At 35.5% G+C, this 20,376-nt stretch overlaps 2 protein-coding genes across 2 annotated transcripts; both read left to right on the top strand.

Moving 5' to 3' along the window:
• Positions 1–1,887: 1,887 nt before the first annotated feature.
• On the top strand, positions 1,888–6,536 carry LOC148836518 (toll-like receptor 8). The gene is made up of 2 exons (XM_088912920.1): positions 1,888–1,914; positions 3,321–6,536. Exons 1-2 carry the CDS (start codon positions 1,912–1,914, stop codon positions 6,435–6,437), a joined length of 3,120 nt encoding a protein of 1,039 aa, XP_088769046.1. The 5' UTR covers positions 1,888–1,911; the 3' UTR covers positions 6,438–6,536.
• Positions 6,537–8,111: 1,575 nt separating this feature from the next.
• LOC148836517 (toll-like receptor 8) lies at positions 8,112–14,161 on the top strand. The gene is made up of 2 exons (XM_088912921.1): positions 8,112–8,187; positions 9,947–14,161. The coding sequence occupies exons 1-2, from the start codon at positions 8,185–8,187 to the stop codon at positions 13,037–13,039; spliced, it is 3,096 nt and encodes a 1,031-aa protein (XP_088769047.1). The 5' UTR covers positions 8,112–8,184; the 3' UTR covers positions 13,040–14,161.
• Positions 14,162–20,376: the final 6,215 nt, after the last annotated feature.

The raw sequence follows: 20,376 nt of genomic DNA, 5'->3' as shown, positions 1-20,376 counted from the left end.
ATTCTAGGACATGGGACGTGGGGCAGTTGAGTGAGTCAATAAATAAAAGATACTGATTCTAAACACAGGCTGGGTGCCATTTCTTGGTTCCTGTCTTGGCTTTGCACATAGCCAGCTGCATCTGGATTCTCCATCTATATGTGCCATTAGGGCTGGGTAAAGTGGTCAGTGTATCTGTGTGTTTGAGTACTGTGAGAGAGAGCCAGGCTGCTCCACTAGGTACTGCTGATCCTGCAGTAGTCACTGCCAGGGGATGGGCTGGGATCTATTGGCCAAGTCCTTTCAGCCTGCAGGGAAACAGCAGCTCCTCTGGATCCCTGGACACCCGCAAGCCTGGGAAGAAAAGAACTACTCCTGTGGCACACCAAGGAGCTAGCAACGAGCTGGAGGTCAGAGAAGCATGTTATCAGCCTCTTCTCATACTCCCCACACTGTTGGTGCGCCAGCATTACTAAGGCAATAGAAATCAGGCACCCAATTGCGCGGGTGTGAATACATGAAAAATACACAAAAATGAAGTTTAAAGACTGGTGAGGTTGAGTTAATGGTTCCAGATGGGGTGAGGTATAAAATAATTTTTGGCAGTTGACAACAATTTGAAAAGAGGAAGGAAAAGAAAAAAACTAGGTACTTTACAATCTAGGAGTATTTGATTTTGCTTATTTATTTCTTCCATTTTAAATTCCAAAAGCAAATCTAAATACCCTAAAGAATTAAACTGAGGTTTTTTTATTCCTTAATCACTTCATAGTTATAGTTTAAGAACATTAGAACAATTGCAAATGAGAGGAGACCTTTCATCTAACTTGTGTAGTTAGAAGTTAATTGATCTCTTCCATGTTTCCTTAAAGTTACCAAGATATAGGATTCAAAGGCATTGCTGGGTAGCTTGTTCCATACTCCCACAATCCTTTAGGTAAAAAAGTGCTTCCTGTTTTCACGTTTAAACACCGTTCCAGGTAGTTTCACTTGTGTCACTGGTTCATTTTCCACTGTTCATTCTGAAGCAATCTAGGTTGACGTTGTCAGTGTCAGTTTCACAATCTTCTGTGTCCAAGACTAAAAAGGTTCTGTATTTTTCATTCTGTGTGACTTTTTAATGGTTTTTCCAAATTGTCTAGAAGATGTAAATGATGTTTCAACATCAATGTCTAAGACACCTACAGTAAGTAGCTCAGTACAGCTTATGAGTCAATGTTTTCCCATTTTGTATTATTGTTTATTTTTCTTTAGCATGTAAAAATCTGCACTTGTCTATATCAGACACACCATTTACAAGGCTTTCATTGTTATCTAAGTAATTAACTATATTTTTTATATACTATATTGCTACTTCTATAGTGTGTTCCAATCTACTTAACTTGGTATCATCTGCACATTTAACTAGCGTAATAACTACTGTATACCAGAATCTACATTTATATAAATTAGGAAAGACAGAGATCCTAGTACAGATTCCTATTGTTCTCCACTAATTGCATCACCTCAGTCTGAACATTCACCCATTCACAAGTTTGCCAAATGCTTTATTATACTGCCTGTAATTTGAGAAATGTTTTTTAATGAGAAACATTATCAAAACTTATTTCTCTTTTGATAATTTTTAGCTTTTTCACTAATAATGATTTCAAACTTTAACAATTTATATAATGTAATTTCTCAGTTCCTCTTCTTTGGATGTCTCATTGTTACTTACTGGAATAACATTTCAAGAACTTTGTTGAAATAAATCATACTCAATTCAATCCACTACATTGGGGATGTACAGTATGTACACTAGTTCTGAATTTTTTCAGTTCCTGTATTTGTAGCTGCTGAGATCACGATAAGGAGAAGACATATGAAGATTTAAATTAGAACAGGAACACAAGACAGGGAACCTTTGGTTCGTGTTGCACATTGCAGGATTTAATGGTAACTAAAAGGTGTTTATATTTGTTTATGCTTACATTTATTTTAACAGTTGCACATAAGGAACATTAATAATTATTATTTAAACAAAAAATATTTTTTTGTATTTTAATATTTCATGCTGGAAAAATGGTAAGCATATATATATATATGATTAATGATTATCTAACCTAATAATTAGTTTAACACATTGGTTCTATGCAATGCTTGGTTTGCATAATATTTGCAATGTTTGTTTTGTAAACCACTCTTACAATTATGCTTCTAAAGGTTACTGTAGCTGTTTTGATCAGGATCTTTTGCAGCCTTTGAATACAGTATGCATTTCTGAAATATATATTTTAAATATCAAAATAATATTACAAAGTCTTAGTGCCAGTGCCGGGTTTTGTGCAGTGGACTTAATAATACATAGGTTTTCTTCAAGCACTTCATTCTGGGATAATTGTCTCTGAATGTAATTTCTGCATAGTAATGAATTATTACTGAATGTACTGAAACCTAGTGAATTTCCAAAGAATGTGTTAAAGTTGCTATGACATTCAGATGAACTAAAAAACAACTATAAATATAAAACTAGCAACTGCTCACATTGCTCTTTGGTTTGATGGTGACTTTTGGGCTTTCCTTATACACATGACTACTACAGTATATTAATGCCAGTATTTTACAAATTTTAAATTATGTGTGTTCCCTTTATGTTGCTATAATGAAAGAAGTGGGACAAATGACTAATCTGTTTGAACTTTTTGAGTGTTGTGGATAGTCTACTGTGAAAGATGAAACACTTTGTACAACTACTAGTACTGCTGCTACTACTACTGAAAAAAAATAATAATAATACTTCATTATTATTGAGCAATAGCAAGCAATAGCAACATTTTAGAAAGGGTTTAAAAATGGTTCATATTTTACTTGGTCACTTGTCTTAATGTCTAGAAGCACAAACTACAAAGGATACTCTCAAAATATAAGCACTGTGCCCCTTTATAAATGAAATGATGTGAAAGCACATGGTGCAGGTGTGTTATTCCCAGGCTCTGCTTGACTCCTGGTTTATACTGAGAATACATCAAATACCTTACGCCCACCAGAGCTCGTGCTTTCTGACTAATATCATTGCTCTTCAGTTCATGCATTTTGTAGTGAATTGGCACTGAGGTAGGTCAGAAGTAAATAATAACAGAGAGAGAAAGAGAGACTGACTCATAGGCCTTACAAACCTGGACCTGGGCTAGACTTGCTGTCAACTGTCACTGCACTTTGCAGATAATGGGGCTATGGATAAGTCTGAGATTGTTCAAATACACTTTGAAAAGAAATTTTGATTTTATTGTTAATGAAGATAAACTTGTACTGTATATTGAGTTTCATTTTTTTTTTAATCGTGTTTTTTTCCCCACTTATAGCTAACCACGAGTCCCCTTCAGAACCGGATGCTGTGTTTGTTTGTTATCACTACATTTGTACCCAGCATCCTCACACACTGCTGGGTTTCAAAGCATCTCCCATGTGATGTGATAATTAGGAATGACACCTCAATCCTTTTTGACTGCAGTGCCAGGCGACTGACTGTTGTGCCAACAGACATCAACTGCAATGTTACAAGTCTCAGACTTTCGCAGAACCAAATACAACACATTTCAAATGAATCTTTCTGGAACTTGGAGAACCTCACTATTCTCAACCTCAAGTGGAATAGGGACACGGAGGGCCTTAAAATAGCAAAGGGCTCTTTCACTGCTTTGAAAAAATTAAAGATTTTGCTATTAGATGGTAATTTGCTGTCTACAATACCTGAAGACCTCCCGCATGAGCTGAATATTTTAAGTCTAAGTTCAAACAATATTGCCTCAATTGGATCAGAAAACTTCAAAGGTATCCCAAACATCAAAGAGATCAGACTAAATAAGAACTGCTATCATGGCAATGGTTGCAACAACTCCTTAATTATACACAATGGCACCTTTTCCAACCTCTTTGAATTAGAAGAACTCTCACTCAATCTTAACAGGCTTACAAGAGTCCCCCAAAATCTGCCAAAATACTTAAAGTCCCTTTCTCTCACCTTAAACAAAATTGAACGTGTCAATCAATTTGACTTGGAAAACCTAACTGAACTGAGGACTCTAGATCTTTCTGGAAACTGCCCTAGGTGTCGAAATGCCCCTTTCCCTTGTGAGACCTGCAAGACACCTACAGGCTCAATTGAAGTGGATCCTCAAGCATTTCAGAGTCTTGTAAACCTGGAAGAGCTACACCTCTCTGGAAACTCTCTTCTTAAAGTACATGCCTCCTGGTTCCAGAATTGTACTAAATTAAAATACCTTTTTCTTTCCTTCAACTTTTTAATAAGTGAAATTGCCACTGGAGAATTTCTGAATGTTTTACCACATGTGGAAGTTATTGATTTATCTTTCAACTATGCTCCTAAATCCTATCCCAGGAGAATGAGACTTTCATCAAATTTTTCCAAATTAGAAGCACTAAGAGCCTTGCATATTGAGGGCTATGTGTTTAGAATTCTGGATGGGAATGATTTAAACCCACTTTTTAGTCTAAAAAATCTGTCTTTGCTAAATGTGGGTACAAACTTCCTCCAGTACATACACCTCACACTGTTTCAAAACTTCTTTAATCTTTCATTGATATATTTGTCGGAAAACAGACTGGCATCTCTGTCGCAAAGAAATGACAGCATTTATGCAAGTGGAAATGAAGCAGACTGTGTTTTAAACAAACCACTGATTAAATACCATGGTAATCATGAGGAAAAGGGCACTTATATTGTGCACAAAGATAAGGACTACCGCTTGTCTCACCCACTTGTTAAGCAGCAGTGTCTTCGCTATGGACCAGTGCTTGACCTTAGTAAAAACAATATCTTTTATATCTCCCCTGAGCTCTTCAAAGGTCTTGAAAATACGACATGCCTTAACCTTTCCAAAAATTCTATTGCAGATTCTTTCAATGGTACTGAATTCATTCATCTGCCAAAACTAAAGTACTTGGATCTGTCCTACAACAGGATTGACCTGGCTTACGACTATGCTTTTTCTGAGTTAACACACCTAGAAGTGTTGGATTTGAGTAATAACCCACATTACTTTGTTGTGGCAGGTGTGACACATAATTTAAATTTTGTTAAACATCTCCAGGTTTTGAAAGTGCTCAACCTAAGCCAGAATGAAATATTTACTTTAACTGAGAAAGAGATGAGCAGCAGCTCACTGAAAGAGCTGCAATTTCAAGGCAATCGGCTGGACATATTATGGAAAAATGATGAAAGGTACATAAGACTTTTCACTAATCTTTTGAATTTAACACACCTGGATCTGTCTCACAATAAACTTCAGAACATACCATCAGCTGCTTATGAGAGTTTTCCAAAGACCTTAACCCACCTCTTCTTAAATAATAATAAACTTAATTCATTTAAATGGGAGAAACTCATATATTTTGAGTGCTTGGAGGTCTTAGATTTAAGCAATAATAAAATAGAAAATGTCGCTGAACATATTGCTCATTATACAAAAATACTTAGAAAACTGTATCTGGGTCATAATAAGATTGCTCGGCTCTCTGATGGTTTTCTCCAGGGTGCAAGAAGCCTTAGTAGGCTTTCCTTGGATTACAATAATCTGAGTCTAATAAATACATCAACTTTCCTCTCCGGGCCAGAGAACTACCTGAAAACTCTGTCTTTAAAAGGAAACCCCTTTCAATGTACCTGTGAGATTTTTGACTTTTTATTGTGGGTGGAAGGAACTGACATTGTGATACCACGTTTGGCTACTGATGTCACCTGTGCAACACCTGAAAGATTGAAGAGAAATGCTGTCATTGGCTTTGATCGTCAGCAATGCATCATTGATGGCACATCTGCAATATTGTTTTTGGCTTCTTCCTCTATCATTGTGATTACTGTGGCAGTTGCTCTTACTACGCATTTGTTTTATTGGGATGTTTGGTATATTTTTCACTATCTTAAGGCAAAAATGAAGGGTTACCATTACCTGAAATCCACAGAGAGCATCTATGATGCTTTCATCACTTATGATACTAAAGACCCAGTTGTTTCAGACTGGGTTCTGAATCATCTCCGAGTCCAGCTGGAGGAAAACGGAGAAAAACTATTCCCAATTTGTCTGGAGGAACGAGACTGGCACCCCGGCGCACCTGTCATAGACAACCTGTCTCAGAGCATCAAGCAGAGTCGAAAGACAGTGTTCGTGCTGACTGAAGGGTATGTGAAGAGTGGGACCTTTAAAATAGCCTTTTACCTTGCACACCAGCGGCTGCTGGATGACAACACGGACGTTATCGTGCTGGTTCTGTTAGAGCCTGTGCTGCTGCATTCTCAGTTTTTCCGCTTAAGGAAAAGGTTGTGCAGGAAGACCATCCTTGAGTGGCCCAAAAATCCTCATGCGGAAAAATGGTTCTGGCATTGTCTGAGAAATATCATAAGAGTGGAACACCAGGCTGTTTATAACAAACTTTATTCACGTTATTTCATAAACAAATGAAAACACTGTTAATAACGTCTCTATAGAAGTATAGAATTTTAAATAATAATTCAGCAGTACAGTGGAAAATGGAACCTCAAACTAGTTTTTATATCTAATTACCAATATATTGAAAGCCAAATGTTAAACCTTGATAGTAGTAGTAAGATGTTTAGTGACAAGTACAAGTCAAATCCTATTTATTCTTTCTTTGACTACTCCTAATTTTTGTTTCCTACAATGTCTTTCTTTCCAAAGCCAGTATCATTTCAGGGAGATGGCTGGACAACTTCTCTTCCAGCCAAGCTGTTTCTCAGTAGGTATCACTGCTTCAGAGAAAACAGATTTAATTTTCTAGGGAAAAAGAATCAAGAACATGCTTCAGCAATAGCTATGCAGCTAATTTCAATGTACAGCAGGATTCAATGTATCAGTATTGTATATGCTAGATTATTTTTCTTAAATTAATATGTCAAAAAAATTAATGTTCAGCTTCATAAATCATATGAAACATGCATGCTCTGTGTTGTATACATTTTAATCAATGTATAGAGAAATAAAAAAGTAAGAGTCCATTTTGAAATTGCTTCTGAGCAAAAATATGTTAAGGTGTTTGTCACATATAGTCTCTCCAAGCAGCTGTTGCTCTCGTAAATGGAATCTCCTAACTTTTGACTTTTAATGGATACAAAGAGGAAAAAAACTCTCTCATAGTTGTTAAATACCACCTCATTCCACAACGGACATTTATAAATATAAAGGTTGAGTAAGAAATCCAGTATACCTCTTTACATTCAGCTAGGCACAATGGTGGGCACAGATTTCTTTACTATCCTTTATAAAGAAAGATCAGCTGATATAAAAGTGAAAACAATTTCTCAGATGTATCTGAGAATTCAGTTCAAATGAGGCAGTCGTCAGTTTTATATTTGTTCAACTTGCGCATGTGTAAATGTCTCAAAGCTGGTCCTTGGAGGCTCAATGTAATCGACTTCAAATGTGGCTTCAAGAAAGAAAGGCGAAAAACAGAGCCTTTGAGTCAGAGTGAGACCTCTGACACACCTCTTCCAGCTTTCCTGCCCACCTTGAAGATCTGTTTATAGTATTAACAAAGATATTAAAAGGAGATACAAAAAATAAGTAAAAAACTATACCTTTTGTGGGTCATTTTAGTTGGTACTTGATGCAGTAATAAAAAATTCTCAAAAATAAAAATTTTTTATCAAAGCATAAGCTTATTCTGTATTTTGGCTGTGAGGCCCTGAGATCCCTTGTAATTAACTAATTTAGATACCATCACACTTTGTGTTTTCTGCAAACTGAAATCAAGACTATATATAGAATTAATGGCACACAGCACACTAGGAAGTGAATCTGAAACAGGAATTACAGCACCCAAAAAATATAACACAAAGATAAAAATACTAAGGGCTACAAACGACAAGTAATACATAAGCCATAGGTGCATTCAGCGTGATTTATTGCAAACATTGAATGCCTAGTCCAATTCTTTTCACACACACCACTCAAGAGGATCATTAATCATGCACTATCAAAGTGCTGCTCTGCAGCAGTTACATGAACCAACCTTAAATGCAGTACAAATAAATTTGCAGAAGTTAGAGAAGCTTGATATTTCCCTTTTTTAAACAAGAAGTTGCTCTGGAGACCACACAGCAGTGCTACAGCCCTTTTACCTTGTTGCGTAGTGCCCCTTGGACACCAAAAAACAAGTGTTTTGTGCAACACTTTTTTGTCGACCAAAAAAATGGTAAGTTTTCAATATATTAAGAATTATTTGATTGTGATTTGTATTTCAAAATTTATGAGGATTTAATGATTTTATTAATACACTACTACAAAAACTTCAGATTCGAATAAAAATAATAATAGGATCTAGTCTTTTATTTTTTTAAATATGATCTGTGTTGTACTAATTTATTTGATAAAATTGTGAGCCTGTTGTTCATTTTTTTATATTAAATAATTAAACACCCACAATGCATTTTCTTTGGCATGTACAGAAAGTACTCGATTAGAATTATAATCTGTTCACCAACAGAACGTGACAGTAATGTTTAAATATAGCTCAACACTGCAGACATTTGTCAGCATACAGCAATGTTATAATATAGATCCAGTGCAGTGAATTACTATGAAGTCCGAGATGAATGTAAAATTAAAAAAGAGAAAAAAAAGAGGGGTAGAAGGCTTAGTACATAGGACTTTGTTTGTTTCTATCCGTGTTCATTTGTGTAGATCTAAGTCATCAACATTTTCATTAGTTTTGTTTTGAATTACACCATTAAATATTTGCCACCATTTGAAGACCTTGTTGTTCAAGAAGTGAGAAGTGTAGTATTCAGAACTGAAAATCTGAAAACAAACACTCTAGATATCACATGGAATAAGCACATACAGACATTATCCTGTGAGCCAGTAGAAAACTGCAGCTTTTGGGAGCAATAAAAGGATATTCTGAAAGTAGGGGAATCTTCTATTTTGTGTTTCCTTACTGTGGGAAACCAGATGGATTCCTGGACAAGGGATTTTCATGGAATCTGTTGCCAGTATCCTGGGAGCTTTCTGCAAATATCTTGTAGGTTTCCATTAGAGCACAGTGTGGGAGAAAACAGTCAGAAAAGAGAATGGGATCTTATTTCTTCAATACGTGTGATACTAAAATACAGAAAACCACAGCTCTTTATGTCCAAACAGTATATTTATTTGTAGGAGTTTAAATTGATTGTAAAACAAGTTGGGAAGTTCATTAACAAAACATTTCAGTATTTTATATGGAATATAACCAAACATGAAAATTGCTAAATACTCATGATACTTTTCTTGTTCTGTATCCACACTAAGCTTTATACATCTTCTGATGGAAAGTGTATGTTTTGAAATAGGATAGGTAGTCTGTAAGTGTGTGATTTCAAATGCTCTTTTGAATATAGGAAGGCTTGCAATATACAGTACAATGTTTATGTATGATTTCAGCCATTTGGATTTGCAGTATTTCAAAGCTGATTTCCCTGAAGTTCAATAAGTATGGATGTTTTCATAATACTTTATGCCAAATATTGAGAAAAGATGAGGTTTATTTTATTCTGTGAATTAATTTATTAGAATCTACATGCCACTTTTACCGGTGAAATATCACATTTTTACAGTGAGCTTCTACAAATTTGTATATGCCTAAAATCCTTTAGCTTTCATCTCCTGTGAAACTGACTAACAAGCAAGTCCACTGCTCCTCAATCAAGCTCACTTTCTTTTGTTTAGGGGTAAACAGACCCAAATTGCTATAATAGCAGCCAAAGTGCTTCAACAAATGCTGCAATATCTGGCAATTGGTCAATTCTTACCCAAGTAGAGGAGGGGAGGGTTTATTCCCCTTCTAAGTATTACTCCAGTAATAAGAATCTGTTATAAAAACAGGTGGCATGTTTGAATAAGCCACATGCATTGTATCTTATATATTATGGTTGGTTTTTAGTTCGAAAGAAAAGATAACATTTTTGTTGTTTTAGGTAACTCCTCACTTCCGTTGGCACCTCCTGTTCTTCCTGGGTTTATTTTGCTGTGTTTTTGAAATTGTAGCATATCAGTGGATTTCAAGGAAACTTCCATGTGATGTCACAGTAAACCAAAACTCCAGTGACATACTTTTCGACTGCAGTGGCCGTCAGCTCAAGGACGTGCCTACAGATATTCCTGGAAATGCTACAAAACTGCTGCTTTCAGAAAACAGGATACATAATATTTCTTCTCGGTCTTTCAAGAATCTCCTAAACCTCACAATGCTTAACTTCAACTGGAATCGGGACGGAGGTGAAGTACAAATCACTAAAGGAACATTTTCTAATTTATCAAAACTGCAGGAGCTGTTTTTAGATGGCAACTCCCTCTATAGGATTCCAGAGGAGCTCCCATCTGGACTGCAAATTCTTAGTCTGAAAGTCAATAGCATCATCAAAATCAGTAAAAATAGTTTCTCTATGGTGGAAAATCTTACAGAAATCTATCTGGACAAAAACTGCTACTTCTGGAATCGTTGCAATAACATTTTAGATATAGAAAATGAAAGCTTTGCACATCTTAATAAATTACAAATTTTATCACTGTCTTTTAACAACTTAACTCATGTTCCTCAACAGCTGCCAAGATCTCTACAAATGCTGAATCTCAGTTCCAATCGAATTCAATGTATTCGTGAGCATGACTTTAAAAACCTTACAGAACTGAAAGTCCTTGTCCTGTCTGGCAACTGCCCTAGATGTCACAACGCCCCATTTCCCTGTGAGCCCTGTATTAATGTTTCCATTGAGATTCATTCTGAGGCTTTTGAAAATCTTTGGAACCTTGAACAATTACATTTGTCTGGGAATTGTCTCAAAATCCTAAAAAGTTCTTGGTTTTCAAATTTTCATAACCTTAAATCTCTCTATCTGTCATTTAATTTTTTATCAGGAGCAATTGCTGGCGGCTCATTTTTAAACTATTTACCACTGCTGGAAAAGATTGACTTGTCTTTCAACTATGACTTGAAGGCCTATCCTCAGACTCTTAGAATTTCACCTAACTTTTCAAAGCTGAAATCTCTTCGAACTTTACTCATTGCAGGATATGTATTCCGAGAAATACATCAAGATGATTTAAGTCCACTATTTAATCTAAGAAATCTTTCTGTGATAAATCTGGGTACGAATTTTATTGTGCACACAAATTTGTCAGTATTTCTGAAATTTTCTAACTTGAAACTGGTATATTTATCAGAAAACAGACTGTCACCTGTGTCGCAGGACAAATATATTTTCACTGGAATAAGAGAACAAAACGAGCAAGTTTTCTACAAATCTCCACTTGTGGGAAATTACATCTCTAGGGACCAAGAGATTGATTACGAATTATCTCATCTACTTGTTAAACATGAATGCTTTGTTTATGGTGAAGTCTTAGATCTTAGTTCAAATAACATCTTTTTCATTTCCCCAGAGCAATTTGAAGGCTTTGAGAAAATTTCCTGTCTTAACCTCTCAAAAAATGGTGTCGCAGCTGCTTTGAATGGCACTGAATTCATAAAGCTTCCAAAACTAAAGTACCTAGACCTGACCTACAATAAGATTGACTTAGCCTATGATTATGCATTTACAGAGTTAAAGGAGCTGGAAGTGTTGGATCTCAGTTTCAATCCTCACTATTTTGCTGTATCAGGGGTGACACACAATTTAGCCTTCTTAAAACATCTCCAGTTTCTGAAAGTGCTGAACCTGAGCTGGAATGAAATATTTACATTAACAACAAAAGAGATGATCAGTGAGTCCCTGGAAGAGCTTCAGTTCCAAGGCAACCGATTGGATAAGCTGTGGAAAAAGAATGATGGTTCCTATTTTAGGCTTTTTGAAAATCTTACTAATTTGTCATACCTTGACATATCTTATAACAAGCTTAACAAGATACCATCTAAGGTCTATGCCAGCTTGCCACAAAATATAAGTAAACTTTGTTTAAGTCATAATGAGCTTACTTGTTTTGATTGGGAAGAGCTTAAACATTTAAGGCAACTGAAAGTTTTGGATCTACAGCATAACAAGTTGACTAACGTGTCAGCAGATCTTACAAACTACGCAAAAACACTTAAGATTCTTAACTTGAGTTACAATAGGATTACTCATCTCTCTGATGGCTTTCTACGGGGTGCAAAGAGCCTCTTATTCCTTGATTTAAGTCACAATAAACTAAGGCTTATAAACCAGTCAACTTTCCTCTCTGGACCAGACAACTACTTGGAGGTACTGTCTCTAAAAGGTAACCCCTTCCAATGTACCTGTGAATTGTTAGAATTCATTTTGTGGATTGAAACAAATGATGTTGATATACCATTGCTGGCCACAGATGTAAGCTGTGCAATGCCAGCAAACAGAAAAGGAATTGGAATTATATATTTTGACCTTAAAGAATGTATTGATGACAGCAAAGCAGCAAAATTTTCTTTTCTGTCTTCCTTTTTTATTTTGTTTACTATGACTGCTGCTCTTACTATGCATTTGTTTTACTGGGATGCTTGGTATATTTTTCACTATCTTAAAGCAAAAATGAAGGGTTACCATTACCTGAAATCCACAGAGAGCATCTATGATGCTTTCATCACCTACGATACTAAAGACCCAGTTGTTTCAGACTGGGTTCTGAATCATCTCCGAGTCCAGCTGGAGGAAAACGGAGAAAAACTATTCCCAATTTGTCTGGAGGAACGAGACTGGCACCCCGGCGCACCTGTCATAGACAACCTGTCTCAGAGCATCAAGCAAAGTCGAAAGACAGTGTTCGTGCTGACTGAAGGGTATGTGAAGAGTGGGACCTTTAAAATAGCCTTTTACCTCGCACACCAGCGGCTGCTGGATGACAACACGGACGTTATCGTGCTGGTTCTGTTAGAGCCTGTGCTGCTGCATTCTCAGTTTTTCCGCTTAAGGAAAAGGTTGTGCAGGAAGACCATCCTTGAGTGGCCCAAAAATCCTCATGCGGAAAAATGGTTCTGGCATTGTCTGAGAAATATCATAAGAGTGGAACACCAGGCTGTATATAATAAGCTCCATACAAGCTATTTCACCTACCCATAAAGACTGGTTACTAGAGATTAAGAATGGTGAACATACAGTATCAGACTCACAGACATTTATGATGGCTAACAATACCTCCTGCAGAAGAAATTCGCATTGTATGCAGCTAGAGGCTTCATGGTGTTTCCAATTTAAAACACCAGTGTACGCTGTTTCAAGTAACTTATTTGAGCTTATTAGATGACAATAATCTAAAAGCACTCTTTTCGGCATCATGTGGCCTAGTTAAGTTGTTTAAAGAATTCAGCTTCAGAATTGGCCGGAAGGTCTTTGCAGAAGACAAGAGATATTCTCTGGCTGTGTGAGTACATATGGATCCAAGATATTTAAGTACATTTTGGGTCAGTCGTTGCATTTTCATGCAGTCTTCGGACCTTGGAAAGGTAAAGCTAAATTTAAGCCCCATTTGCATTTGCCAAAGGTGCCACATTGGCAGCATACAGCAGCTGTAAAGATTCAGGAATAAGTTATTTTCACCTGTTGATGATTGGCAAAGAATAACTGGTAAAGGTGTTTATAGTTGCACTGTCTCTTTTTTTCCAAATATTAAATTTCTTCGTTTGAGTATTCAAAGGCACATAACACACTTCCAGTCAGCTCAAAAGTTTCACTGGAACCATCTGAAGTACCTAACAGAGCAAAGAAAGATTATGGATACAGAAATATAATAAATAATACAAAGCACAAAATTAATGAATAATATCATCCTCAAACACACTTCAAGGGCTTCTTTGAACCATTTTGCCAGACATCATACAGTATGTCCCATGTAGTGATGTTTATAAAATGCATGCTATTTTTTTCTATAATTAACTAATTCATTAATAAAATTAAGAATAATATCTTAATGAGAAAGATAGCATGTTAACCTTTATTATGATGATTATTTTGTAATGCAATAAATATAATATTGTCCATAGAAATTGCACTTTTGTCCTGTGAAGACATGATAATGCAATGCTTTTAGCAATCTACAGTAATTTCTCTCCGTCTGAATCATTTGTACTGTTTTGTAGATTTTATGTGCATCAATTTCCAAAGACCAATCTTGTCATTTCTTATGTTCTTTTGGTGGATAAAAGAGTTAAAATAAATTAATAAAATTGCTTTAGTTAAACCTAAAATTATATTTTTGTCCTATGGTTTGAATGCTACTATTCATTTTTGCCAAATTAAAAGCAGTTGTATAACACAAAGAAGACATGAAAACCAATATTGAGGAAACTTTATAGAATGCTGATACTGTAGTATTCTATGTTACCAAAGTATGTTCTCAATTATTCACCTCAAAAATTGTTCAGGAGTATTTGTGGATCCAGGGGTCTGTTCTTTACACACAAATTCAATGCCAGCCCTGACCATAAAGCTTTAGATATAGTGTGTCTATACATCTTTAAATCCCTAATGTACTCCTAATGTTTATCATAATCGTAATAACAGTAACATCACCACCTCTAACCCAGACCCTGACCACAAAATTCAGTATGTGAATAATAATATGGATGTTTGGTGATGATTGTTTTTAAACTGATTAGTGCATGCTTATTTAAAACTCTGAGACTTAATGGAGCTTTAAATGGATTAATTCTTTTTAATGGATGGAAATGGATGAACATTTAAGGAATAATCTAACTACTGATAAATTGAGTAATTTTTATTAAGTAATTTTTTTATCAATATTTGAAGAAATTCAGCCTAAACAGAATTTTAGAATAAACATTTCAAAAATGGAGACATCAACATCAGAAAAGTGTGTCGTGTGACAAAATGTGTCGTTTTCAGTTTCCATTGCTGGTTTTAATATAGGTAAGTGTTTCAAAAGCATATTTTAAAAGTAACTGATTCTGCTCAAGTAACAGCTAAAATTCCATAATCTAAACTTTGTCATTTATTTAAATCTGAGGCACAAATACTGTATACTCTGGATATGTGTATACTGTGTATATACTGTTAATAACACAGTATGTGTAATGAAACATAACAGCAATAATTACACATAGCATATCTACAGTATATCATATTTCAGGGTTTTTCCTACAATAACTAATAACGTTAAAATGTTATGTATAAGAATGAGTGGCTAATGATTGAGATTATAGACAATTTCATAATGTAACTCTTGTGGAATATTGAAAAGAAACATACAAAAATTAAACAAAATATTTAACTCAAACTCAGTACGATTTATATGCAAAAATTCCTTTTTTTAACAAAACTCCATGAAATAAATTTGAGAATGAATGTCATTTCTAAAAGGCAAAACAGCCTCTATAGAAAATGGCTGCACAAGTTTTAGTGAATTCTGTTTTATATGTTTGACATTTACCAACCTCTTTACACTACTGAAAAGATAGGGAAGTTTTGCTTTCTTGTTCAAGTAAATCAGTCCATAGATGCTTCTATGCCACTATTGGAGCTCACTCTAAATATAATACTATGATTTGGATGTACTGGATTTTTACAGAGGACATCGCAATGGTAGTGTGTGGTAATCTTCCACTTCCTGTCTCTGGTGCACACAAGTAACAGTACCATACAAGACTCTGACTAAAGGCTAAAGTTATTGCAGCTTCCTGCAGTAGAAGACACACTCATAAAGTCATAATAAAATTTATTTCAAAATTTATTTATAAACAAAGATTCACAACAGGCGGTGGCTCTGCGGCTAAAGATCTACGGCTGTGGCTGGAAGGTTGTTGGTTCGTATCCCGTGGCCGGCAGAGGAATCTTACTCTGTTGGGCCCTTGAGCAAGGCCCTTAACTCCAACTGCTCCAGGGATGCTGTATAAATGGCTGACCCTGCGCTCTGAATCCAAGCTTCTCTCCCTGTCTGTGTCTCTCATGGAGAGTAAGCTGGGGTATGTGAAAAGACAAATTCTGAAAAGAAATTCTGTAAAACAAATGTGAAAAGAAAAAATCTAACTGTATATGGCCAATAAAGTGATTTTACCTTAAGCTTCTGAAAAACATTTATTTTTGCATAAGCTGAAACTACATTTCTATTATTTTGATTTCCATGGTTTTGCCATCCCCATCTTAATAACTATCTGTTGAGGTCTGTATTAATTTGACATTCATAATTAAATTAAATTATTAAAGTAATTAAAAATTAAATCAGTGTGTTATAAAGTGACCTCATTGTGTTCAGAAGTTAAACCAAACTTCCTTGCATTACAAAATATTTACGCTAGATGTCAGTGTAATCTCAATTATTTATACTTGAGTCTCTACAACCAATAAGAGGTTTTGTAAACGAATATTTTAACAGAAATATTAGTATAACTTTATTTTTGTAGCGGCAAATTTGGAGAAAAGTCAATAAAATACAAAAACAGCAACATTAGTAGTGTTACATTACCAATAATTAATCAAATGATTAGGAACAAAAGACATATTGGTCTGATTGGTTTTAAGAATTAATGCATATTTCAAATAATTTTCAAGCCAATTACACTTTAGCCAATATTAAGAAAGAAACTAAAGTAAAGATGAAGCTGAAGACAATTTTAAAAATTGCATGTATTGCTACTTTTTGTAGTCTCATGGAACAAAGATCAAGATCCACACTTGGATCTGTGGAATTCTGAACTTTGCATAAAATGTAAAACATAACACTTGTGCCTGAAGAGCAGTATTGATAAACAACCAATATTTAGAACTATTTCTGTTTGCACTTATCTAGATTTAATATAACCAAATCAAGTGCAAAGTGAATTCTCCTTTTAAAATGGAAAGTGGAGTTTCCTTTTAATTTTCAAAGGCTGTTTAAAAAAGAAAAACCATGGTACGTGTTGTGAGACCTGTTGTTGCCATATTGCACTAACGTATGTGGGAATAAAAGGTTTATATCATGTCATGTCACGGTTTGAGACAGTAACATCCTTTTAATTTGCTAGATATTAAGGGAAGGTTCCGAAGAAAAAACACCAGGTGATTCCTGTTTACAGACGTGAAGGGACTTTTCCAGAGGGATTCATTTTTCTTATGAGACAAAAATAAAAGAGACATCTTTAAAGGAATAAATGTTTTTTTTAAAATTGGACTACTCATTTGAAATAAAGTTCTCTAAGAAAAAAAGCTGTTGTGTGTAATGTACAAGCTGTGTGACTGCGACAGGCTCAGCATCATTTGTGAAAGGATGAGCCTTTCTCAGCTGCCAGTATTGCAAGAATGTTGCTGTATGTTTTGACTGAAGACATGACAGAGATGTGTAGAAACCACCAGTTTGTGTTTTACTGCTGAGGTCCTTTTAACCTGAGAAGTGAAAGCTGACCATTCAATTTTGGGCATGATTTTACCTAAAAAGCTTTGAATCTGGGATTAAATGGGTTCACTATACAAATATACATGCACATGCTGTGTCTTTACATTTAATAAAAATTCTTTTTTCATCACATCCCAGATCTAATTCAAGAAAAATACATCTAAACTTCCTCTTCCAAAGTGGCTCATATTGATCAAATACTGAATCTTCAACATACAATGGTCTTCACAGAGTTTAAAATTCTCATATTTATTTGTGAAATGAAGCTTCATTATTTCAAGCACATTCATGCCAACCAGTCAGATTTTGATTTACGGCACATAGCTCCTTTCCTTGCTGTTTTGTTCTGGCCTATGTGTTTTGTGAGGTGGAGAGGAATGAAGACCATTCTGGGTCGTCCCTTGATCTCCTGTGATCCTCTCTAGGCATCCTTTCTGTAGGAGATAGCAACTGCAATCCTGACACTCCTTTACACAGTGGAATGTTTTTGTTGTTAACATGTGTGGATTTCATAGACTTATCAACCCACAATTCCATCTAGCGTGTCATAAGCAGAATCTTCCTTTGTTGATATATAAAATAAATGTAGGACAGCCATAAAATGTTGCAGAGTTTATTTTTAAAAAATAAGAGGCAAACTATACAAAGATAATGAAAATGTCAATATTTTCAATGGCAGATGTGGTCACAGATCGATAATATTAACAAAATAAAATGCAACAAATAATTTCTGGAACAGAATCCGATTTGACTTGGGCTGAGGATTTCCTTTTTTTTTCCTTTGAAAAGAAATTCGAAAACTGCACAAGAACAAGGAACCAAAATAACAAAGGCACATTCTGTGGTTTAATATTTAATTTTGTTAGTATTGTAACTTCAAGCTGAAGTGAAAAGGAGTATGTCCAAATGCACAACAAGACTTTCCATGCACTTCACTTCTCTGAAAAAAAAACAACAGAAACAATAACTTTTATCTTTTGAGTTCATATATATATACTTTAGGTCTATTTTACCTGATGAAGAACATTTCCTTTCCAAATACTGAAATGGTTAAAGTAAATATTGACAGAAAGAAAGCATTATCCATCTGAATGGCATAACTCTTTATAAACAAACACTGCACTGAACTGACAATTTCAGTTACATTACAAAGCATATAAACACAGTTTATTGAATCACATACAATTAGAACATGGAAGTGATTGCTGTAGGGCACAATTTAACAGCTTGTTTGCCTTAAAACAGAGTTTAATGAAAACAATAAAAACTGATTGTCACCATTGACCTATAATATTTACAATGGAATTTGTAAAAACTGAGAACAGGAGATCATTTTATATGTAAAGAGTTGTGGGAGTTTGGAACATGATATGCAGCCATGTTGTTGAAACTCCAGCTCCTTTCAAGAAACAGCTGAAAGCAATTCTTGGATTGATTATCTTGATTAGCTATTAGCAATTAAACAAATTAGATAAGCTAGATTGCATCTTTCTGTTTGTCTTTCTTACATGCTTACAGTGTGTTCATGTCCTAAATGGTTCACAAAATAAGAGAGAGTACTGTGAAAGATGATGAGGTACTGTGTGTCCTCTGCATTAGATACACTAAATTATAGCACTGTTGTAAAATGACTAACCTTAATAATGCTTTACCATTACGGGTGCACAATTATCTGGAAATTTAATGAGAAATGTCCAGAGTTCATAAGCTTCAGCTATATTGTCTCCTTCCCTTAGCCCATCTGTTTCTTTGTGTATATACAGTATATAACACTTATTAAAAGCTATTTAACTTTTCTTTTTCTCCCTGGCAAGCATTGACTGTATCAATAGTGGATCAGGATCTGTCAACAAATGCACTGATAAGATATATTTGCATTTTAAATAAAGTAATTGTGAACTATTGAAAAAAAAAGCTTGTTTAGTCTAATAAACTATGTGTTCAATACAAAAAATACATTTCAAGATGCAACACAAGCGATCACAGCAGATAAGTCAAGTCCCGCAATGCCACATGCTTGAACAGGGAAGAGGTTCAGCTTAAGCCACTTGTGATCTGAGGTCTTGTAATTAGGGATGTCAGGTGGGCATTGCTTTTGATATCAGTTTCTGGGTTGCGGACACGCATGTGGCATGCACATGGCAGAAATCAAAGGTACAGTTTGAATAGGTGAGAGGAGGCATCATGGGTCAGAGATGGACCAGTCCCTATGTTTCAAATGGTTTATATCCATTTCTCATCAGCTGTTTACCCTGACCAACCACATAGGAAAATGGACTAAAAAAGCTGAAAGAAGAATTTGAAGAAGTTAAAAAGGGAAAAATGACTGCTTATTATTTCAAGCTGACAGGTGATGTTTAGCATCAACTATAGTCAAGTTCTGACAGGGCAATGAAGAGTTGTACACTTAGTCCCTAGGGTATTGTTGTCTGGAAAGTTCATTCTTTTTACATTGCAGGTAACAATGAGGGGCCTACATGGTGACTGAAGAATCGGCAGTGAACAAAATTGTGTGATTGCACTAGGTACTGTAGGCATCACTATGCAGTCAGGTAAGAATCACCCTGCCAAGTACGCCTATCCCAGCTCAACACGCTTTTCACAAGCTAAACTGATACACAGGTGAAAAGCAATGCTAAGGTCTAATGGATTTAGTTACAAATTTTAAACATAGACCGCAAACACCATGACAGAGGAAAGAGATCAAGAAACACAATACATTTTCAATAAGAAACTTAACACAGCTTTAAAACAAAAGCATTCCATAGCTAGAATTGCATATGGCCTCCCAGACCATTTGTACAATCCTGGAAGTGTTGAGACGTAGGCCTGATCAGCTTCTGCTTGTCTTGTGCAGCTGCCATTGTAGTCCTAGCACAGTGTTGTCCTGCAGGAGAATCAGCACTTCCAGGACTGGTATGCATGAAATGAAAAACTGTTGACTCAAGGACTCTGCCAATGTTCTGCTGAGCAGTAAGATGAGCTCTCAATCTGCACTAAGGGCATTCCTGTGGTAAAGAGGATTCCTCGCCACATCATCATGCTTCGAATGGCTCAGTGGATCAGCTTGACC

The sequence above is a fragment of the Atractosteus spatula genome, chromosome 4 (genome assembly GCF_055471065.1).
Source record: "Atractosteus spatula isolate fAtrSpa1 chromosome 4, fAtrSpa1.hap1, whole genome shotgun sequence".
NCBI lineage: Eukaryota > Metazoa > Chordata > Actinopteri > Semionotiformes > Lepisosteidae > Atractosteus > Atractosteus spatula.
Note: the sequence above shows the minus strand (reverse complement) of the source record. Positions and strands in the feature narration are given on the sequence as shown.